This window comes from Rhinolophus hipposideros (genome assembly GCF_964194185.1).
Source record: "Rhinolophus hipposideros genome assembly, chromosome: 6".
Lineage (NCBI taxonomy): Eukaryota > Metazoa > Chordata > Mammalia > Chiroptera > Rhinolophidae > Rhinolophus > Rhinolophus hipposideros.
This window is the reverse complement of record NC_138052.1, coordinates 66,953,699-66,976,104: the sequence shown is the minus strand read 5'-3', so window position 1 is coordinate 66,976,104 and position 22,406 is coordinate 66,953,699. Positions and strand designations below refer to the sequence as shown.

The window sequence follows — 22,406 nt, the reverse complement described above, 5'->3', positions numbered from 1 at the left end:
GTTTTATTTTTGTTTTTTAGAAATTCCATTAAGTTCTTTTTCAAATACGCCTGGTCATTTCTGATACTTTCTTGTACTTAGTCATGTAGTCATTACTGTTTTACCTCTCTGTTTGCTGATCCTACCCCTGCTTCTGTTGGTTTGTTTCTGTGAGTGTTTTTCCTTTATTATTATGGGCTCATACATTTAAGAACTTCAGGTAGAGAAGTCTTTGAGGCCTTGGTTTAAGTTGGTTCCTCTGGAATTTGCATATTCTCTTCACAGGTGCTCTGGAGGTCCCTGCAGATCCAGGACCACTGGTGTGAATGCTTAACCTCATCTGTGTGAGAAAAGGAATGTGATTACAAATTCTTAAGGCAGCCATCTTTTTTTCCTCCACTGAGAAACAAGGCCTAAACAGGACATTTCCCTTACATTTGCCCCCTCAGTCAAAGGTTCAGTCACCTTTCTTCAGTCTGAAATTGTGTCCTCAGTGTTCTGAGGTTGTTCAGAGTGTTCAGCTTTCAGGGTTCTTGGCTTTATGTGGGAGTATCAGTTATGATTTCCCACCTTGCTCAGAATTGAGGCTTTGTCCCTGTCAGCTATTCTTCTCCCTGCCCAACACACCACACACACACACATATACACATGTACACACACATACCTTGCTGGAGATTCATTAAAGCAAAATTTAGACCATCAGGGGTCAGGGCAGACACAATGACCTCTCAATTCATGCTTTCTCTCACATTGGGCTCCTCAGACTTTTATTGTCATGTTGCTTCCTTAACTATGCATTATTAAAGTTATATTTAGCATTTTTCCCCAGCATATTTATATGTTTTGAACTAGGTAGTTGTTTTCAGGATATCTATTCCTCATACTGCCATAAATAGAATCTTTCAAGAAACTTACTGTTTATTTTGTCCTTTATTTAATTCCACTCTATCTATTGCATCCGTTTCTATTCTTTTCATACCCTGCCTTTTTTCAAGAATGATTTGAGGTAGCTTATGAAACGTATAATAAGTGTATGAATTACTAGACAAAACTCAAAGTAGAAAAAAGTGTCATAATCATCTGAATGAATACAATTGCTGTGTGTTTATGGTTACAAATATGCCTCCAAGCTCACAGTTTCTAAAGTAAAGAGGAAAATATGACAAGTTTTGAATAGGAATAAACAGTTCATTTAGATTCCTCAAAGAGAAAATGATATTTTTTCCTGGCATGCAATTTTTAGAGATAGGTCTTAAATGGGAGTAATGGTTCTGAAATCCTATGTATCAACATCACCTGGTGACATTTTAAAAAGATTTTTATTAAAAATATAGTTAACATACAATATTATATTAGTTTTAGGGGTACACCATAGTTATTATACATCTATATTCCTAAAGAAGTGATCACCATGATAAGTCCAGCACCCATCTGACACTGTATCATGCTATCACAATATTATTGACTATATGCCCCATGCTATACATTACATCTCCATGACTTATTTGGTTTATACCTGGAAATTTAGACCTCTTATTCCCCTTCATCTTTTCCCCCTTTTAAAATTTTTAAATCACAGTTGACATTCAACATTATTTTATATTAATTTCAGGTGTATAGTGTAGTGGTTAGACATTTATATAATTTAAGAAGTGATCTCCTGACTTGTCCAGTGCCCATCTGGCACTATACATAGTTACTACCATATCACTGAGTATATTCTGTATGCTTTACTTTACATCTCCATGACTATTTTGTAACTACCCATTTGTATTTCTTAACCCCTTCCACTTTTTCACTCTGCCCTGAACCCCACCCATCTTTTACTCCAACAAATCTAGTACCCATCTGACGCCATACATAGCTATTACAATATTATGGATATATTCCCATGTTTCCCCGAAAATAAGACCTAGCCGGACCATCAGCTCTAAGTTGCCTTTTGGAGCAAAAATTAATATAAGACCCAGTCTTATTTTAATATAAGACCCGGTGTTTAATATAATATAATATTATAATATAATATAATATAATATAATATAATATAATATAATATAATATGACCAGGTCTTATATTAATTTTTCCTCCAAAAGATGCATTAGAGCTAATGGTCTGGGTAGGTCTTATTTTCGTGGAAACACGGTCTTTATGCTATACCCTACATCCCCATGACTACTTTGTAGCAACCAATTTGTACTTCCTCATCCTGTTCCCTTTTTCACCCACACCCCCAAATCCCCTGCCATCTGGCCACCATCAAAATGTTTTCTGTATCTATGAGTGTATTTCTGTTTTGTTTGTTTATTTTGTTCTTTAGATTCCACAAATAAGCCAAATCGCACTGAATCTGTCTTTCTCTGACACTCCACTCAGCACAATACCCTCCAGATCCATTCATGTCGCTATAGATGGCAAGAACCCATTCCCTTCCATGGCTCAGTAATATTTCATTGTATGTATGTATCACCTCCTCTTTATCCATTCTTCCATCAATGGACACCCAGGCTGCCTCACATCTTGGACATTGTAAACAATGCTGCAATGAACATATGTATACACATGTTCCCTCAAAGTAGTATTTCGGATTTCTTTGGATAAATACCCAGAAGTGGAATTACTGAGTCCTTTGTCTCTTTTTATAGCCTTTGTTTTAAAGTCTGTTTTGTCTGGTATAAGTATTACTACACCAGCTTTTTTTGTTTTAGTTTTCATTTCCATTTTCAAGAAATATATTTTTCCATCCCTTTACTTTCAGTCTTGTGTGTCTTTCAATCTGAAGTGAGTCTCTTGTAGGCAGCACATGTAAGTGTTTTGTTTTCTTATCTATTCAACTACCCTATGTGTTTTGATTGGAGCATTTAATCCATTTACATTGAAAATAATTGTTTATAGACATGTAACTATTGCCATTTTATTATTCATCATTATGATTTTTTTTTTTTAATCTCAAAGAAGTCCCTCTGACATTCCTTGTAATACTAGTTTAGTGGTGGTGAACTCCTTTAGATTTTTCTTGTCTGGGAAGCTCTTTATCTGTCCTTTGATTCTAAATGATAGCCTTGCTGGGTAGAGTAGTCTTGGTTGTAGATCCTTGCTTTTCATTACTTTGAATATTTCCTGCCAATTCCTTCTGGCCTGCAAAGTTTCTGTTGAGATATCAGCTGATACTCTTGTGGAAGCTCCCTTGTAACTGCTTTTCTCTTGATGCTTTTAAGATTATTTCTTTGTCTTTAATATTTGGCATTATAATTATCATGTGTCTTGGCGTGGGCCTATTTGGGTTCATCCTGTTTGGGACTCTCTGCACTTTCTGGACTTGTATGTCTATTTCCTTTCCCAGGTTAGGCATGTTTTCAGTCATTATTTCTTCAAATAGGTTCTCAATCTCTTGCTTTCTCTCTTCTCCTTCTGGTACCCCTATCATGCAAATGTTGTTATGCTTGATATTGTCCCAGAGGTCTCTTAAACTCTTCTCATTCTCTTGGATTATTTTTTTATTTTTTTATTTTTTTTTGCTTTTTGCTGTTCCAATTGGGTGTTTTCTGCTACCTTGTCTTCCAAATTGCTGAATCAATCCTCTGCTTCATCTAGTCTGCTGGTGATTCCTTCTAGTGCATTCTTTATTTCAGTTATTGTATTCTTCACTTCTGACTAGTTCTTCTTTATGGTTTCTATGTCCTTTTTCAGGCTTGCTATCTCTCTATTGAAGTTCTCACTAAGTTCCTTGAGCATCTTTATAACCATTGTTTTGAACTCTGTATCTGGTAAGTTGTTTGCCTTCATTTTGTTTAGTTCTGTTTCTGGAGTTTTGTCCTTTTCTTCCATTTGGGACATATTTCTTTTTTTCCTCATTTTGGCTGCCTCTCTGTGTTTGTTTATATGTATTAGGTAGGACTGCAATGTCTGCCAGTCTTGGCCAGGTGACCTTATGTAGTAGGTGACTTGTGGGGCCCTGGCACAGTCTCCCTGATCACTTGAGCTGGGTGCTCCAGGAATGTCCCTTGTGTGGGTTGTGTGTCCTTTCCTGTTATAGTTGAGCTTGATTGCTATTGGCACTTCACTGGATGGGATTGACCCTCAGGCTAATTGGCTGTGGGATTTAGCCACATCCACAGCTTAGGGGCTGCTGTGTGTGGGGCTTACCCCATTGGGATTCACACCAGTAGGGTCTGTTACCTGTTGAGATTGCCTTTTGTGTGTGCTGCTTGTGGGGCTAATTGGGTGATGCTCTGCTGTAGTTTGAAGCCAACCTCCAAGTATGTTGGTTCTGGGCCCTCTTGGGAGGGGCTCTAGTGCAGGCCCAGGTCAGCTACTGCCTGTGAGCAGCCGGGGACTACCTGGTAGGAGCTACAAAGCGGTCTGTGGTCATTTGCTGCCTGTGCTATGGGACAGGCCACACTGTAAACTGAGAATGACTGCCATCAGCTTGGGGTAACTCTGCAAAAAGCCAGGACATCTCAGGCCTGCTTCCACCTGCCAGCTCCCTTAAGGTTTAGCCACGGATAGAGCCTCGTGCAGTATGCAAGTTGGGTGAGGCAGGGTCTTAGGGGTTACTAGAGTGGGAAGAGTTGTGGTCACTAGGTTAGTGTAGGTTCTGGTTTGATGCCACTGCTGAGTCTAGATCTGCTCAGAGCACATGGAGGCCAGTTGCTACCCGCTCCACTTCTGATAGTTTTCCAAGAAAGAGTACAAAGCAGATGTGGCTGGCTGCTCACAGAGAAAGTACCTCCAGTATTTGTAGAGTTGAGTAGAAAGGGGGCCCACTGAGTCAGCAGGGTGGAGCAGTGGAGCTCACCAGACCAATCAGATTCGGATGTGGCCACATTGGGGCGGGTCCAACACAGTAAAGATGGCACCCACCTTCCAGCTGCAAAGGAGAAGGACCCCACACAGGGAAAACAGCGACTGTTCTCCAGCCCTCGCTCTGAAGCCACAGACCTCAGTCTGCCGCCCAACCCAAGTCACTCTCCCTCCTCCAGAGCCTGTGGTCGGTGCCTATGAGTGAGTGGGTCTGTGCTCAGTCCCTGTAAGAGGACATGTGGGTTTCCCGTAGCCTTCTGTCCCATCTGGATGGTCAGAATTCCCACTGTTTTGCATAGCTAGATGTTGTGGGGGCTCCTCTTCCTGGCACTGGTACTCTGAGCTGGGGAGCCCAGTATGGGGGGTTGGGGTCCCTCACTCTTCTGGGGGGATCCTCCACAGTTGAAATACCCCTCCTTATTCTCAACAACCATACAGAGGTTGAGGCCGGTTCATTTTGCCTCTCTGCCCCTTGTACCAGTCTTGACGTGGCTTCTTCTCTATATTCTTAGTTATAAAACTTCTGTTTAGCCAGACTTCAGATGGTTCTTCAGGTTGATTGTTCTATAATTCAGTTGTAATTTTTCATGTTCATTGAAGGAAGCAGGCAAGTGTTTACTCCGCCGTCTTGGATTTCCCTCTCTGGTGACATTTTAGAAATATAAATCCAAAGATCTTGACTACCACCACCCCTCACCCTCAAGATGTGGATTGACAATGACAATCAGTACTCAGAAATAGGTACGGTAAAATACTCCTGGATAATTCTGGCAATCAGTCAAGTTTAGAAATAAGTGATATAGAGGGTGCTTTGAGTAAGATAATTGAACATGCTCTTAATGATCTTTGACAGCAGCTGCAGAAGTGGAATTCATATAGCTGTTTCTTATCACAATCTTTGATGGAAACTGAAAGGGAAATTAAAACACGCTTTTTTTCCCCCAGTGGAAGGCAAACCTACTGGGGGCTAAGGTGCTGTTAGTCCAAGCACATCACCACCTCATGATCTAATTTGATATGCTTTTCAACACTTGAACAAAATACAATTTCTCTTAACTCTTGATAGGAACTGATTAAAATTCATTTCAAAAGCGTATTTTCTAATATAGTTCTGAATTACTGGTATCCAGTTATGTTTGGAAAGATAGATCCATAAGCTTTAGAAATTAGACAAGATGTTAATAGATTTAAGAAACACTATAACGAATATTAACATTTCACATTGGATCCAATAATTGTACATAGTATATAGTACATAATAGAGATTGTTTTATCCTAAAGTTCTAAAGTCATCCCAGAAAAGATGACACCAGTATCTACTGAGAATAAGAGCGAGGTGGTGGTGGTGATGGTGATGGTAGGATTCACTGATATTCTCATGAAGCATTTAGTAGTTCTAATCAAAATTATTTCCTGAAATGCCCATAAGGGGAGATAGCAGACAAATGCACCCTGGATACCTGACCAGATTACCCAGTTCTCTAAGAAATCCTTTGATATTATCAATGTGAATGCTGTAGAATATCCACTACAGACAATGGTTCTTGTTTGTTACAGCTAAATAATCCCTTCTGGATGACAGGTAGAGCACATATATGTTTAAGTGTAACTTGATCCAAGATGATAAACCAGTTGGACACGTTTACTTGTCCTCTTATTTGAGAAACGGAAACAAGCTGTTGAGATTTCTTTGCTTATTTGAAAGGGTTGTCTGATCCATTCTTGCCTACCATTATTCTAATGGTGATAACAGAATGCAAATTTTGCAACTAGGGATTTTAGTCTGCTCTAGTTGCTGTTCACAGAATCAAAGATCACAGGTCAATGAATGAGTAAACAATCTTTCTTTGTTCCGGATACATTACACCTCAAAGTGAAAAATTACTGTGATCAGAGTATAATGATATGACATTGAGCTAGTTTATTTTTTTAAAATAGTGTATAGTGCAGGCACTGCTTTATAAAGCTAGCATACACAATTGCACAAATAAAATGTGAATTTTGCTGTTTTTATATTTTCTTATTGTGTGTATATTTGCAAGTGACTGTTCTTTTACCCATACAGAAAAACAAAACAAAACACAACTAGGTAGGTAGCATTAAGGGAAAACAAAAAGTTATATGAAACCTAGATATTTAAAATACTGCTGTGATTAGACTGCATATCTTTCTATAGAGATTAGAAAGGCCTTGTGAATTTAAAAAAGTCAATATGGTAAGTAAGATTGGCATTTTTACAAAGATAAATGATACAGTTACCTTAATTTAAGGTATTTTATATAACTAACATATTTTCCCTTTTTTAGGAAAGTGACTCTAAACCAGAAACCTTAAAGCCGATAATTCTGAAGGAAATTGTTGATGCTCACAAAGAAAAGATTAAGGAAGTGGTAATGAGAGAGAGCGTGGCACCTACTGAGCACCTCAGACTCTATGACAAGTATGATTTTTTGATTACCAGAAAAGCTGAGCAAGATGTTGATGCTTTCCTTGCAGAAAACCATCCTTATGAGAAAATAATACAAGAAATTCGCAAATACCAAAAACTAATAGAGGAAATACAGTACACATGTAGAAAGGTAAATGACCCAGTTTTGTATAACTGTTCTCTGTATCTAATGATCTTTTCCCAGGTTGATCAGGATGTGTTTTTAGATATGCAGGGAAAGAGTTAGACCATTACTATGTATCAAAAGGAAAAATATTTATTGAGCTAACCACTGTGGTAAACCCTGGATATATGGAGGTAGACAAAACAGACATGTTTTTCATGTTCATAGAACTGAAAGTCTACTACAGGCCGAACTTTTAAGTACTCTATTTGACCTCTCAATAATTCTGAGAACTTAATTTTTTTCTTTAGCATTTATAAATCCCTTGGAAAATATGGTAGGTACACCAAAATGTGGTTACTTCTGTTTATAGGAGACTGGTAAATTAAAATTTTCTCCTTTAGTCCTTTTTCATATTTTCTAAAATTTCTACCATGAACATGTTCCTTTTGTGTACAGAGAAAATATAACATTTAAATTCCAAACTATTTAGCAATAAGTCAATTCTCTACAGTTTTATATCCATTATTATCCTGAAGTAGAATTGGCTTCTAATATAACAAAGTTTTCAAGGAGATTTACCCAGAAGATAGTTGTAAAAATAAGTGAGAATTTAGAAAACCTGCCTGCATTATATTTAAAACAAAGAAAAACAAAACAAAAAACCCTCAGTCTTGTTAGATCACACACACACAAACACAAAATCAATATTGTGAGAAAGGCAAAACTGTGGGGGCCTTTTTTTTTCATGTTTATTAAACTAGTATTTAACGTTGCAGACTATTCGTTTAGGAATGTTTGAAATACGCTGTGAGGAATTAATCAGAGCTTTGGTGAAGCGAGCAGAAATTATTTGTGGAAAACTTATAGCTAAAATGTTCAGAGATCATCAGGAATTAAATACAAGGTATTTACATGAAATTGATTATATTTTTATTTGGAGTGGATGTGAAATAGAATCAATTATCATTCAACTAAAGTAATAGATTGGAGCAGTGTCATAAAAGACCCAAAAGAAAAAAAAATAATGTCAAACTTATTTCCACTTGGCTTTAAGTGTTATTTTGTGATTATTATTATTGTTATTATTTCACCACAAATGTGCCTTTCCAATTGTCTGAATTAAGATGGTATTAAAATATTTTGCATTTCATTTGCACAAGTCAGGTGAACATTATGTAAGTTCAGATATTTAAACTTGTGTAATCAATACACAAAGCAGGCTTTCAAAGTGGATTTACACAATAGTTGTCATGGGTCCTAAAGGACCCTCACATTTGGAACTTCATTTTGCTGTAAATACTCTTCAAGTCCGTAGTAACTTTTTGTGTAAACTAAAAACTCACTGTTGACTAACCTGGAGATTTTTAGGAAAACTGACCCATGTTAAGTAAACTCACAGGATGATGCTAATATGTAAAGCAGAATACTTACTGCTTATTTAAGACAGAAAGTATAGCTAGTCTTCCAACAACTGGTGTTGTGTTGCTCTGGGAGCCGCTTTTCTGATATCAGTTACATGAAACAAACCCCCTAATAATCAGAATTTGTTTTGTATAGTTATGATATTAGAGAGGAAAAATATCATTAAAAAAATATCTCTTTCAGGCTGTAAAGGAGCCTGAAGGAAGCTTTATTTATCTACCATGTGTTAAGCAAAACACTTGGTACTTGGACTCTAAATATGAATAAAACTGCTGAAGAAAGTTACCGTGTTGCATAGACATACAAACCAACAAATTACAGTAGTGCAAAGTAAGGACTGTACTGAGCCACAGAAGTAGAACAGAGAACGAAACAGTTTTCTTTCAGGGTGGAGGTTGGGGGAGAGGGGAAAATCAGGGAAGGCTGCAAAGAGGAAGTGATGTGTGAATTCATTTTGAAGGATGAGTAAGAGTCTGCCAGATCAATAACATGGGTGAAACTCCAGGTAAAGAAAATACTATGTAGAATGGAGTGAGGTATGAAAATGGCATAGTGTATTCCAAGAACTAGGAGTGGTTTGTGTTTTTTTCACAGACACAGTAAGGGAAGAGAGGTGAGGGGTAAGGCTGAAGAGGGAGGCACAAGGTGAAAGAAGACTTGGCTTTGGGTCGCTTATCTAGGAACCAGAATCATAATCAGCTTCAAGCACCTTTTCCTCTAAAAGTAATAGAAGAACAGTGAAAATGTCTTTCGCTTGTAGCTTTCCATGCTGAATGAAATATTTATTGTAACTTCACAGCTATTTTTCCTGCCTCTTAACTACCCTCTGAACTTATGCCAATTCTGTTTTTCCCCCTTTTCTCCTAATTATGCCTTTCACCAGACTCACTGGATGTACAGAGGACACATCAGGACGGATGTGTCCTGATTATATACAGAACCATTAGATATGAGTGCTCTCAAATTCTTGCTTCTCTGTGTCTCAACTCACCTCTCCATGAGCCCTTTCATACCTGTTTCCCCATATCCTCAGAAAGTAAGAGTCAGAAAGCGGGAGTCTTTCCTACCTGTCTCTCCACATTCCCAGAAAGCATTTGAAGTTCTTCTCTCTGCCTGTGAGCTCAGCCCCATTGCTTCCCATCCCTCTGGAGCTGGCTCCACCAGTCATCTCCTCTGTAACTTAAATTTCTCTTTCACTGTTGAGTCCACTTCTGAAATTTACAAACATGTTCAAAACCCTCTTCCATCTTCCAACCCCCACTTCAAGCCAACATCTGCATCATGCTATTTCTCTCTCCTTTACCCTTACAGCCAATCTTCTTGAAGAAATTTGTATGTTTATCTGGACTTCCTTAGTATCCACTACACTTTTTTTTCTTTTTTGCCTCACAGTAAGTTCATTATGTATGGTAGCCATAACCCAAATCAGTAGGAAATGTTTACATATTGCCAGAAGTTTCTGAGCATACAGGCCCATTTTAACCATTCCCTCCAAATAAACTTAATCACTCCCTTCCTTTGTACCACTATTTTTTGGTGCCATCTCAACTAACTCTCTGGTAGAGCCCTTAATACTTAGGTTGGAAGTGATTGTCTTTCCTATAGATTGTGAACTACTTGAGTATCATGACTACCTTTTATCTGTTTCTGTATCATTTAATACTGTAGTTGGGGATGTGGTAGACGATCACTATATGTGTATTGAATGAATAAGTAAATGAACGCAAATTTGCTTTTAATTAATTAGATGTCATATAGGTAAAATAACGTTACTTTATTTTTCATATAATGCATCATTTAAATAGTACATAGTAACATCTTTAGGAATGGAATTAATTATTTGAGATTGTTTTTATCTGTTGTTTCAGTTTATGTAATGAATTTGAAAAGATAGCTGAAAAAGCTCTTAGTACTCCTCCAAATACAGCAGAACTAATGGAAATGAAGGTACTGTTTTATAAACTCTTTATACTTGTATGTGTATAAGTTAATTATTTTCCCCCAGCTCTTATATTTTTGACATGATAAGAACAAAGCACTCAAAAAGTTAAAATAGGTTTAAAATAATTTTTTTTGTTCTTAGCTCATGAGCCTGCAGTTTGGTGATTTAGGCTGGGCACTCCTACATGCTTCTTCTGGTCTCTATCAGATCATTCATTCACTCAGCTAGTTCTCATCTGGGTTAAGTATCATAACTGTTCAGCAGTTAGACGCTGCTCCTCTCGTCTCTCAGATTCCAGCAGGCTCACCTGGGCATGTTCCCATGGCATGGTAGAGGCACAAAAGCAAGCTCAACTGTCCAAGTGCTTTTCAAGTTTGTCCTTGTGTCACATTAGCTAACATCCCAGTGACCCAAGGAAGTCATCTGGCCACAGAGTCAGAGTGAGAGAATGATACAGGGCATAGAGACAGGGAGAGGCGCAGTAGTGAAGTTAGTAATGCAATCATCTGCCAGGATATTATTGAGAGCGCTGTTAATAATTATTGCCATGCGAAAGGCATAAAGTAGGACTATCTTGGGCAATCCTAGATAAGTGATCACCTTTCATGTTTTTTGTCAACAAATAATGTTTAAGTGATATTTTATTGTGTTTCCTATGGTCTGTCTTTTATTATAAATTAAACTTTTCTCTTATAGTTTGCTGAAATGTATTATGTTTTGTGTATAGGAATTATAGTACGGAAAATATTGGATGTCTCACTTTCATAGTTTTTCATGTTATTTCATGCAGGAAATTGTAAAAGACATTCAAATAATATTGTACATTCTTTAAATTTTTCACTTAAACAAAGATTTGTTAAAAATTATTAGAACCAACTTTTACATATCAGCTCTAACTAAAAGAGTCCTAATTTTAAAAGTATTTGTATTGGACTGGGGTTCTTAGTGTGTGAATTTATGTGTGTGTGTGTGTGTGTGTGTGTGTGTGTGTATCAAATACACACACATATACTCTTAGAATATTTGTATATTAATTATTGTAGGACATCAAGTGATACGATTATGGATGATTATAAACATAGCTAGGGAGTCCCCTAATTGTAAATTCCTTTGGAAAAATGAATACTGAGTGTGAAGAGTGTCATTTATTTACCCTTCTATCCATCACTGGAAATATTTAGGAATTTGGGTATATTTGTGTGAATTTCTATTGTTCATAGCATCTTTTAACAGAATTAGCAAATGGGATTCATTAACTGGTATTTAAAATATTTTTGTACCTTAAAAAAGTTTATTGCTGCAAAGGCAAATAGGTTCTTAATTTATTCAGTACAGAAATTAGTTATTTATTGTCAATAAGAGGAAATAAAAACTCAGTTTGACTGTATAGAAGGTTGATTAAACAAATTACAAAGATATATTTCCAGTCAGACATTTTGTTACTTATGGAAACCATATGGTTTGCATCTTATTTGTTTGCATTTGCAACATAAAAACATTTAGTCTAATTAAGATGATACATCAATGAAAGATTTCTAGGCAATGTTGCTTGTTTTTTCTTTTTAACTACAAAAGTAAAAAATTAAACAATGTGGGATTGTACAAAGTAAAAAGTAAAAGTTTGTTTTTCTATAATTTATGATTCTTTATAGTTTAGTGTGAATTCTGCTCTTTATAAACATGTGATGTCATATATATGTGTATATATATGTATACATATATACACATATATATGTAAAAAACACTAGAGAACGAAAGAATGAAGACAGAAAGCTAGAAAGATGAAATTAGAGATCAAAAAAAAAGTTTAAAGAGTTTTAAAAACATTAGAATAAAGAAAAACAAAATTTTACTTCATAGACGGAGGGTCACGTATAAGATAGGGAAGGTGAACATAGGTAGTTACAAGTAATTGCGAGTTTTCTCATTTTTCAGTGGAGTAGCAGGTTTACTTAGGCATTTATATTATTACGATATGTAAATAAATTAATATGTACCAAAAGAGCTTTGAGGGAGGTATACGTATATACAAGTATATACATACGCAAGGGCATGTGCATGTGTTTATGTACACGCACACACACACACACAAATACACACACTGTACATTCACCCACTCACACACAGAATAAATGATACCATCAGATGACACTTGCTTCATATCTTCCAGAAAGTCAGCATTGTTCTCTGGTTTTCCAGTGCTTTTTACGTGTTGTTTAGTATATTTTATTGTTTCCCTGCTATTTCAGTAGAGGTGTTTGGGATTGATGAGACTAAACTATTCTGCAGTCCTCTATCTGAAACCAAAAGTCTATAGTACTTCTAACAAGTCTGTACGTATTTATGCAGTGCATTTCCTCATGCTGTTTTTGACATGAGCTGTTCATTAAAATGCCATCTGTAATTTTTGTTTTCCCTCAGGCTTATATTCAAAAAGTAGAGACAGTTGATATGATTGAACTAGGACAGAGACTGGTGGATTCTAAAAACTGCCTCGCCTTCCTCATTGAGTATACCAACTTTTCTCCAGCAGACATTAGGCTAAATAATAATGTTTTCCAGTGGTACGGAAGAATGGAAGAAATTTTTGATGAACACAGGAAAATCATTAAAGAGAAAACAGAACAATATCAAGACGGTCTTAAGGTTGGCATCACAGTTATTTTAAATTATTTTCATTTTCTGGACATGTTTAAATTTTAACTTCTTTTGTAGCATTGTAACTCTATTTCACAGGACATAGATTTTTAGCTTTCTCATACTATAAATCTTAGTAGAAGATATTGCACATTATACTGGCTCAATGTGGCATCATTTCTTGACCTTTCAAGGGAGAAAACGTTTGAATACATTACTGATATATGACCATTAATAAAAGTAGTACTTATTTTATATAGTTTATCGTGCTCTTTTGAGTTATTTTATTTATATCATTTAATGTCAAAGCTCCCTTTCACCCATTATGATTGCTCAAACTCCCCTAAGAACTAGGGCTAGAATCGTCACTCTTAACATTTAATTACTCTAACCTTTTTTTTTTTTTTTGGTCCTACATATGAGGGTTTGTACTTTTCCCCTCTCTACCTGTCCAGCCTCATTTACCTCTCCCCACTCCTTGTTCTTGACTTTTCAGTAACCCTAAGCAAACTTGAAGTCCCTGCTCTCCCATACCTCCCATATCTTGCACATTCTTTCCTTTTGCTCTGGAGGACACTCCTGCCCAAACACACACTCGTCCATCTAGCGTACTCGGTTAACTTCCTGAGAAGCCTTCCTAGCCCTCAGTGCTGCTTCTCCTCTGCTCCCGTTGCACTTTTCACACATTTCCACTGGACTAATCATCTGATCATTTTGTTATTATTTTCAGGTCTACCTGCCCATTAGACGATTAGCTCCTTGACAGCAGAGCTGTTTGATTTTCACCTGTTTTCCATTTATATTCCACTGGCCAGCACAGAGCCTGACACACAGAAATGTTGAGAGCAAAACATAGCTGTTGTCTGAATAAATGATAGTATTTTCAGTCTCATTTTACAAATGAAAAAAGCAACAACACAGTTTTCGAAAGTGAAGAGGCTTGTTCCGGGTCAGCCAGGAGAAATGTCCTCTGATAGCGAGCCTAGCATCTTTCTATCCTGCTATTGCAAATACAGTTATTGAAAGAATATGTTGTGTGGATAATAATTCATCGACTTAAACAAACCAATCAACCTTAATTTTAAATTGTAGCCTATATTTGTTTTACATTTAGGCCATTTTAGAATTGTAAACACTTGTAGAAAACATCATGAATAATAAATATTAGGCACTTAAGTTTCAATATAATAGACTCTTAGAAAATGCTAGGTGGCCTACAATTATCTATACTTTACTTTAAAGTATATTATTCTACAAACTACACATACTGTTGATGGAATATTTCTCTCATTTTCATTCCCCCATGGAACCAGAGCAATAAATTTGCCAGGAAACTAAAGAAAAAAAGGACAGAAATAAACCTAGATAATCCATAAAAAACAAAAATCTATTTTTAAATAACCTAGATTTGACTTTTGAATATTTTAAGAACTGTTTTTTAGATCCATTTCATTCAGATTGTTTTACCAAAGACAATTTTATAATAAGCCTATCTCGTTAAAAAAAACACATACCCGATTAAATTGAAAGGCTATAGATTTTAGGCTTTTGAATCTGGATTTATTTACCTAACACATTTCTTATGAAGAAAACCCATGGGACAAGAAAAAATAACCTTGGAATACTTCATTTTAGCATTGCTAATTAAAGAAATGTTTGAATATCAGAACACAAATATATTAGTTTTTCTTTCCAGTTGTTTGTAAAAATGCCTCATATAGGTTTATAACCCTTTAAAAATTGGAGTTTTCTTTTCATCCATACTTGATTATTATGAGATTTTTTCAAATACTTATAAATCATTTGTTAGCATACTAAAAATACCATTGTCTAGCACTATCTTACTCATTTTGTTAGAACGTCTTACATTGATAATACAAGGTTAAACTTTGTCTAATTTGTGAATCACAAGAATCTTAATCATTAATTTTAAATACAACTCTTAAAACTTCTGCATATTTTAGATCCCGGTTATGCTCCAGATCATCCCTTTCTTTATATTTTGCCAGTGTCAAAATATATAATAATTCTGATAATCCTTACACATATTTAAATTTTCTCTTGATGATAGGGGTTTTACCTTTTAAAATTAGTAACTGCAAATACATTTTTTTATTAGTTACGGTGTGAACGGTTTGTGGAGGAATTAGACAGTTACGCCAAGCAGTCAGAAGAATTTTATTCATTTGGAGATCTTCAGGATATACAACGATATCTGAAAAAGGCTCAAATACTGAATGGAAAGTTGGACTTAGCAGCAGACAAGGTATATTTTTAAAATTCTAAAGAACATTAATTCAAAAGAAAGAGCACTGAAATTGCATTGTGTATTCACCTTTAAGAAATTGATTCAAATAAAAAGTTTGACTACATTTATTTAGAGAATAATATAAATGGTACAAATAGATTTTATAGATGTGCTTCAAGGAGGAGCAGCATTGCTGTTTTCTGTTGGTAGTGATGATATTTCAGTGGCCTTCGTCTTTTATTTGAAATATAGAGTCATAGCTCCATCTGCTTCTCAGTTTTTATTTTGTGTCATTTAAACATTTGCATCATGTGATAGCACCTGGTTACTGTTTAGTTTTCTTATCCTCATAAAAACCAGAATTGATGGCTGTGTTTTTAAATTAGGCCCATTATTTTCTCCCATCAAGCCAGTTTTTCCCCCAGTATTACCATTTCAGAAACCAACTTTCTCATTAAAAGAAGCTGGAGGGGGACAAGCCATATCCTTTGCCATGTAAGATGTCTGATATTTTTAATTGTGTTTTTTATAAAAAGGGGAAATATGAAAACAGATCATATTATGGTGCTCTGTTTTCCTTACATTGAAAGATTTTAATATCAGATCAGGTAAACAGTTTATGATAATCATAAATATGCAAACACATGTTGAGATAAGAGAAATAAACTTCATACATTTTTTTAAACCAATGCCACTGAAATTTTAAGTACATGGGTAATTTATATATGGAGCTCAAACATTTCAATTCTATAGACTTCTCCTCTAAACCACTGACATCCTTACATATTTCACAACAAACTAAGAAGAAATTAATGCTTTCTTTGCATCTTCTTACTCTGTTTTCTTCAAGACCCAGCTCTGGTTGTACCTTCTCTACAGAAGCTCCTGTGACCAAACTATTTCACAGCAGGTTCTCTTGTCTCTGAGTGATAGTATTTTTTTTTCGTATATGCTATTCATTTTATATTAAACAGGTACTGCTCTAAGATATGTCTTCTTTTGCCTTATATTATTATTGAATAATTGCTATATAACTTTCTAGTACTTACGTCTTGTCATCTCCTCAGCTGGATTACTAACTCCTTGGAGTTGGTACTTTGCAATGTAATATTTTAAAAAAATTTCCACAACAACTAATACAATGCTGTGTATACTAAAAGTTCATGAGTTCTTGTTACTTAATGAATGAACCTGTATCCTCAGTATATCTGGATGGGCAAAGGCTTCTTTATACATGTATATTTATTTTACTGTGTTACATAATTTATCCAGTCATTGTTCTCTAGAAACTATAATCAAAAAGAAATAGGAAAAACTGCTCAGTTTTTCTAGATGAAGCCTAATTTAAATTTAACGTTAGGGTTTACTGAAAGTATTTTGGGTCACATTTTTTATAAATATTTTTTAAAACTTAATTTTGATTATCATTCACTTTCAGAATAATAAATTTAATCCTTGTTCTTCCAGATTGAGCAGTTTAATGCTGAAGAGGAGGCATTTGGTTGGCTACTATCAGTGTATCCTCAACGTAAAAAAATCCAAGATGGGTTGAACCCTTATCTTCGCCTCTATGAAACTGCTGTTGAATTTAACAGTAAATATAAAGGATGGACAGAAGGACCATATAACAAGGTGAATCCAGACCAAGTAGAAACAGATGTTGGAAATTACTGGAGAGGACTTTATAAACTGGAGAAAATCTTCCATGATTCTCCAAATGCATTGGAAATGACAAAAAAAGTAAGAACAAAGGTAGAAGATTTCAAGCAGCACATTCCTCTCATTCAAGTGATCTGTAATCCTGGTTTGCGCCCCAGGCACTGGGAGGCCATGTCCAACATTGTTGGTTACCCCCTGCAGCCAGGAGATGACTCTACCATCTTCTCTTTTATGGACATGAATCTGGAACCATATTTAGATCGATTTGAAAGTATTAGTGAAGCAGCTAGCAAAGAATATTCTCTCGAAAAGGCCTTGGAGAAGATGATTAATGAGTGGGATACAATGGAATTTGTCATTCTCTCTTATAGAGAATCTGGGACATTTATTTTGTCATCAGTTGATGAAATTCAGATGTTGTTGGATGACCATATTATTAAGACACAAACAATGCGAGGATCTCCTTTCATTAAGCCTTATGAAAAACAAATGAGGTAAAGTGGTATTTATATAATAATGTTCATACTATGTTATCAAAACCAACACTTGTTAACAAAATCATCACTTGTATGTAATGTACAGTTTTTCTTTTTGAAATTGATTCTACATTTCAAATACTTAATATTTTTAATAGTTTATTGTAAGGGATGATAACCTTCATTGCTTTTGAAAGAGAACTGATCCCTTTGCTATGATCTACGTTCATAGAAAGGTAGTGAATAATCAGCCTCCAGATATTTATTTGTATTGCCTGCAATCTGATGTTCCATATTTGGCTCACAAAAATGATTTTGTGCCTATGAACATAGTTTATAGAATGTATTAACTATAAAACTGAAGATAATATCATTTCCCATATACGAGATCTGACAATTAAGTTCGTGAACTCATCCTAGACAAAGTGCTACATACCTCATTGCTGAATATCACTATGGTCCCCTTCAAAGTAGTCCCCTTGGGAAGCTATGCACCAATGCCAGCACCTAGTCCACCCTTCAAAGCAATTTTGGAACTCTTTCACTGGGATGGCCATCAGAGCTGTCGTCATATTACCCTCGAGGTCCTGAATGTCATCAAAATGTCTTCCTTTCAATATTTCCTTTATCTTCGGGTAAAGAAAGAAGTCATTGGGGGCCAGATCAGGTGAGTAAGGAGGGTGTTCCAATATAGTTATTTGTTTACTGGCTAAAAACTCCCTCACAGACAGAGCCATGTGAGCTGGTGCATTGTGGTGATACAAGAGCCATGAATTGTTGGCAAAAAGTTCAGGTTGTCTAACTTTTTCATGCAACCTTTTTAGCACTTCCAAATAGTAAACTTGGCTAACTGTTTGTCCAGTTGGTACAAATTCTTAATGAATAATCCCTCTGATATCAAAAAAGGTGAGCAACATCGTTGCAACAAGTGCCCGAACTTAATTGTCAGTCCTTCGTATACTAGTTTGTTGTAGATGATCCCTAAAAGTCTAGTGTAATTTCCACTCATATGCATAAATGACAGCTAGATAAGTGCAAAAGAATGGAACCATGATTCTAGTCTCATGTTTTAGGGCTTTGACACGGCGGATTAAATTTAACTCTTATCCTATCTGTTTTTTCAATTTTTATAATGTGTATTAAGCAGTTTATATTTTACCTTTAAAAAGAGAGGAAATCCAAATCAGACTACCATCTTCAGTGTGAATTTGCATGGCAAGGGGAAGCTAATTGCTTGGTAGTACCCGCCTCTGATTATTGATACGTTGTCCTAACTTGGGCGTGCTCTGGCTCAGTCTCTCTGTTCGATTGCTCTGCCTCCTGCCCTGCTTGTTCCAATGTGCTCATTGAGACGAATTTTTTAAACACTCTGACAGTGGTATATCTAGTTTCTATTTTTAAGAACAGTGCAAGAGATCATTAGCCTGTGGGAAATTTTCTACAGTCAGGGGTTAGATGGAGAAAGAGGGAAGAGCACCAGAGGAAAGCAGAGGTGTTCATTTCTTCTAGTGAAAAGAGAGTAAACAAATTCATTAATAAACATTGACAGGGAAGTATTTTAGAAAGGCATTTGAAAATTCCTGGTGAATTTTAGAACTGTTTACATTTCTTGATTTTAACAATATAAAATTATAGATCACCACTTATAAGTGATGTGTAATGTGTCATTATACTCATAAAACTAGCCCATCTCTAAATTCTGTCGCCGTTAAACAATCATTCTTCTTTATGGCTATGTTATTTCTTATAGTGTAGTGGTTACAGCTGTATGGGTTCATATCTGGCTCTATCCTTATTGTGTGAACTTGAACCTGGTATTTACCTCTATGGTACTTACCTCTATGTAGCTGCCCCATCTATGCTACTTAGTCTCCTCATTAGTAAATATATGAGGATAGAGCAAATACTTACAGAGACCTTAGAACTTGTAAAACTGTTAGTTTATGGTCTAATTATAATATTTATTCTTGAAGAAATCGACACATTTTTGTTCTCCATGTTTAGAAATGAACTGATAACTTATAAATTCTAAAATGCTTCCTTCTTATGAATGCCACACTGATATATTTAGAATTATGTAGATTTTTCTTTAAAGGACAGTTACAACTTGTGAATTGAAATATTTTATTCTGCAAATATAGCCCTTAGGGGCCCAATTTAAAAAAATAAATAAAAGAATGTTAAAGGATATCAGTCTTGAATATAACTACCTTTCCTAGGAAGTTTCGAATGCTCTTCATTGAGAATGCTCTTACTGTCTCCAAAATCTTATTTCTCAATTTGTACCCTCTAGCCATGGAATTGGATTGCAGAAGGTTTATTATTATGACATTTATGGAAACCAGCCCAGTTGCAGATAGGTGTATCTTAACATGTATGCCGATATAAGCATAAATGTTGATGGTATTATTTCAAAACAGATTTTTATAGAACAAGTCTAGCGATTTATCTTTGAATGAAGACAGATGAATGGAAATTGGAGTAACAACATCGCATACAAGATTGACAGTCTAGTCATGGTTTTGAGTTTCGTCATCTGAAACATGGCTTGGTTAGCTGTTGATATAAGCCACTGTGTTTTGCTTCTCAGAGAATGGGAGGGCAAGCTCCTGCTGCTTCAGGAGATTCTGGATGAATGGCTCAAGGTCCAAGCCACATGGCTGTATTTGGAGCCCATTTTCAGTTCTCCGGATATTATGTCTCAAATGCCTGAGGAAGGCAGACGATTTACAACTGTGGATAAAACATGGAGAGATGTAATGAAAAGTGTTCTACAAGTAAGTAAAAATCTCTGAGAATGTGACTATTTAGTTGAAATGATGTGATTTTTGTTCTTAAAACAATCCAAATAAGCTATTGTCTTTTTCCCACATACATTCCTTTTCAGATATTATTTTAGACTCCTAGGTGCGAGGAATATCAAAAGCCAAATAGATATTTTGCCCTGATTACTCCTTGAGGTACAAATGGAATTTGCGTTACTTAATGACACTTAGGTCTAGTCCTGATCCTTACCATATGCTCTGATAGGAAGATGCTGTAGTCAGCGCTTGCTGCCCCATCTATGCTACTGCCTCTTGTTACCGGCTGCACTATCGCTGACGTGTGCTGTGGTGGAAACCTGTCAGCATGCCAACCACTCCGTCAACAACTTTCTCTCTAGGGATCTTTAAAAAAAGGAAGAGTTGCAAAAATAAATAGATCTAAAGAGCCCAATAAATAGCAAACAAAATGCAATCAATCAATCAATCGATCGATCGATACACAAATACTGTGGAGGAGAACCGACAATTTAGGTTAAGGAGGGAATTTAGTAACTAGTAACACTGAAAATGGTATGATTTTTCTTCAATTTAAAATATATTTATTTACTGCCTGCAAAGCGTGGTTTGTGTGTTTTTGAAAGTTAAGATTAAATAGGAGAAATATTAGTTATTAAATTATATCATTAAATGAATATGAACTTCTTCACTGGTCGTTTGATCAAATAAAATACTATAAGGTAGGAAGAATATTATCTTCAAATTTTCCTACCCTAAAACAGAAATATGCATATTTTTATTAGTTAAACTTTGAAAGTTGTGATAATAATCCTAAACATTGATGATACTATATCAACATCAACTATGATTTGATAGGGAAATATTCAGAAAGATGGACATCGGTTTGTTTATTTAATAAGTTAACTTCAATTTTTATAATAATACATGAAACAAACCTCTGAATAAACCAAACTTTGTAAATCACACTGGAATTTCCTATTTAAAGGGCGTATTAGTGAGTCACTTTGTAACATATTTAATCATTTCTAATTTATTTTTAACTTTTTATATATTGTTTCCTTACAACAGGGCAAAACCCTCACAAACCCCTACATATATATACATATATATATATATATGTTTTTTGTTTTGTTTTTATTTGGAAGGGGATGAAGTAGAATTTTTTTGTTGCCCCCCAAAACCAAAAAGTAGTTGTTTGTATTCTCCTATTTAATATACATTTTTAAAAAATAGTAATTTCTTTTTTTGGTATTCGATTGAAATACTTTTCAAAATCCCATATTGCTAAGGAAATTTTATAGATGTTTTCAATGCCCAGAAAAGAGAAGCTATGCTGGGACTAGGAAATAAAAGAGACAGATTTTCAATTCTATAATACTGTTTAATTAAAAACAAAACAAAACAAAACAAAAACATTACTTACCCTCATTCTTGAATAAGCAGTTTTCTTTGAGTGACATCTCATTTACGTTTGCTATAAGACTTGATTGTGTTTCTCAACTGGCTTTACTTTTTTTTTCTTAATACATTAGTATTCTGAACAGCTTTTGTCAATCTTTGAAAATAACATAAATCCGTATTCTCTCAGGAAGAATAATGAAATGACCAAAGTGGTAGAGACCAGTGGATTAAATGCTTGGTACAAAAAAACATTACTTTCAGTATTAGATATTTCTAATAAAGGTTCTGTTAGAACAATGCCAAAAGAAAAGGCTCAGAGGTTGAAAGTAGACTATAAATGATATTGTTAATATAACTGGCTTGATTGAGGTGTCTTGGTTCCTTGCGGAGTAAACATGCAATAATTTTATGTTTTGGTACCTGTTCCCAACTGTGCTTGGCCAAAGTTCCTTTCTCACTTGGAAAAGCTTCCTTATTGACCTTTCAATCTAATTCCAGGATTT

At 35.3% G+C, this 22,406-nt stretch overlaps 1 protein-coding gene across 1 annotated transcript in view; it reads left to right on the top strand.

Annotated features, from left to right (window-relative positions):
• The window catches only part of DNAH7 (dynein axonemal heavy chain 7), a 208,981-nt gene that overhangs the window by 37,045 nt on the left and 149,530 nt on the right, over positions 1–22,406 (top strand). The window contains 7 exon segments of the mRNA XM_081050696.1: positions 7,087–7,359; positions 8,112–8,239; positions 10,626–10,704; positions 13,121–13,345; positions 15,456–15,602; positions 17,052–17,737; positions 20,310–20,496. Of these exon segments, the coding sequence (XP_080906822.1) occupies positions 7,087–7,359; positions 8,112–8,239; positions 10,626–10,704; positions 13,121–13,345; positions 15,456–15,602; positions 17,052–17,737; positions 20,310–20,496 (1,725 nt within the window).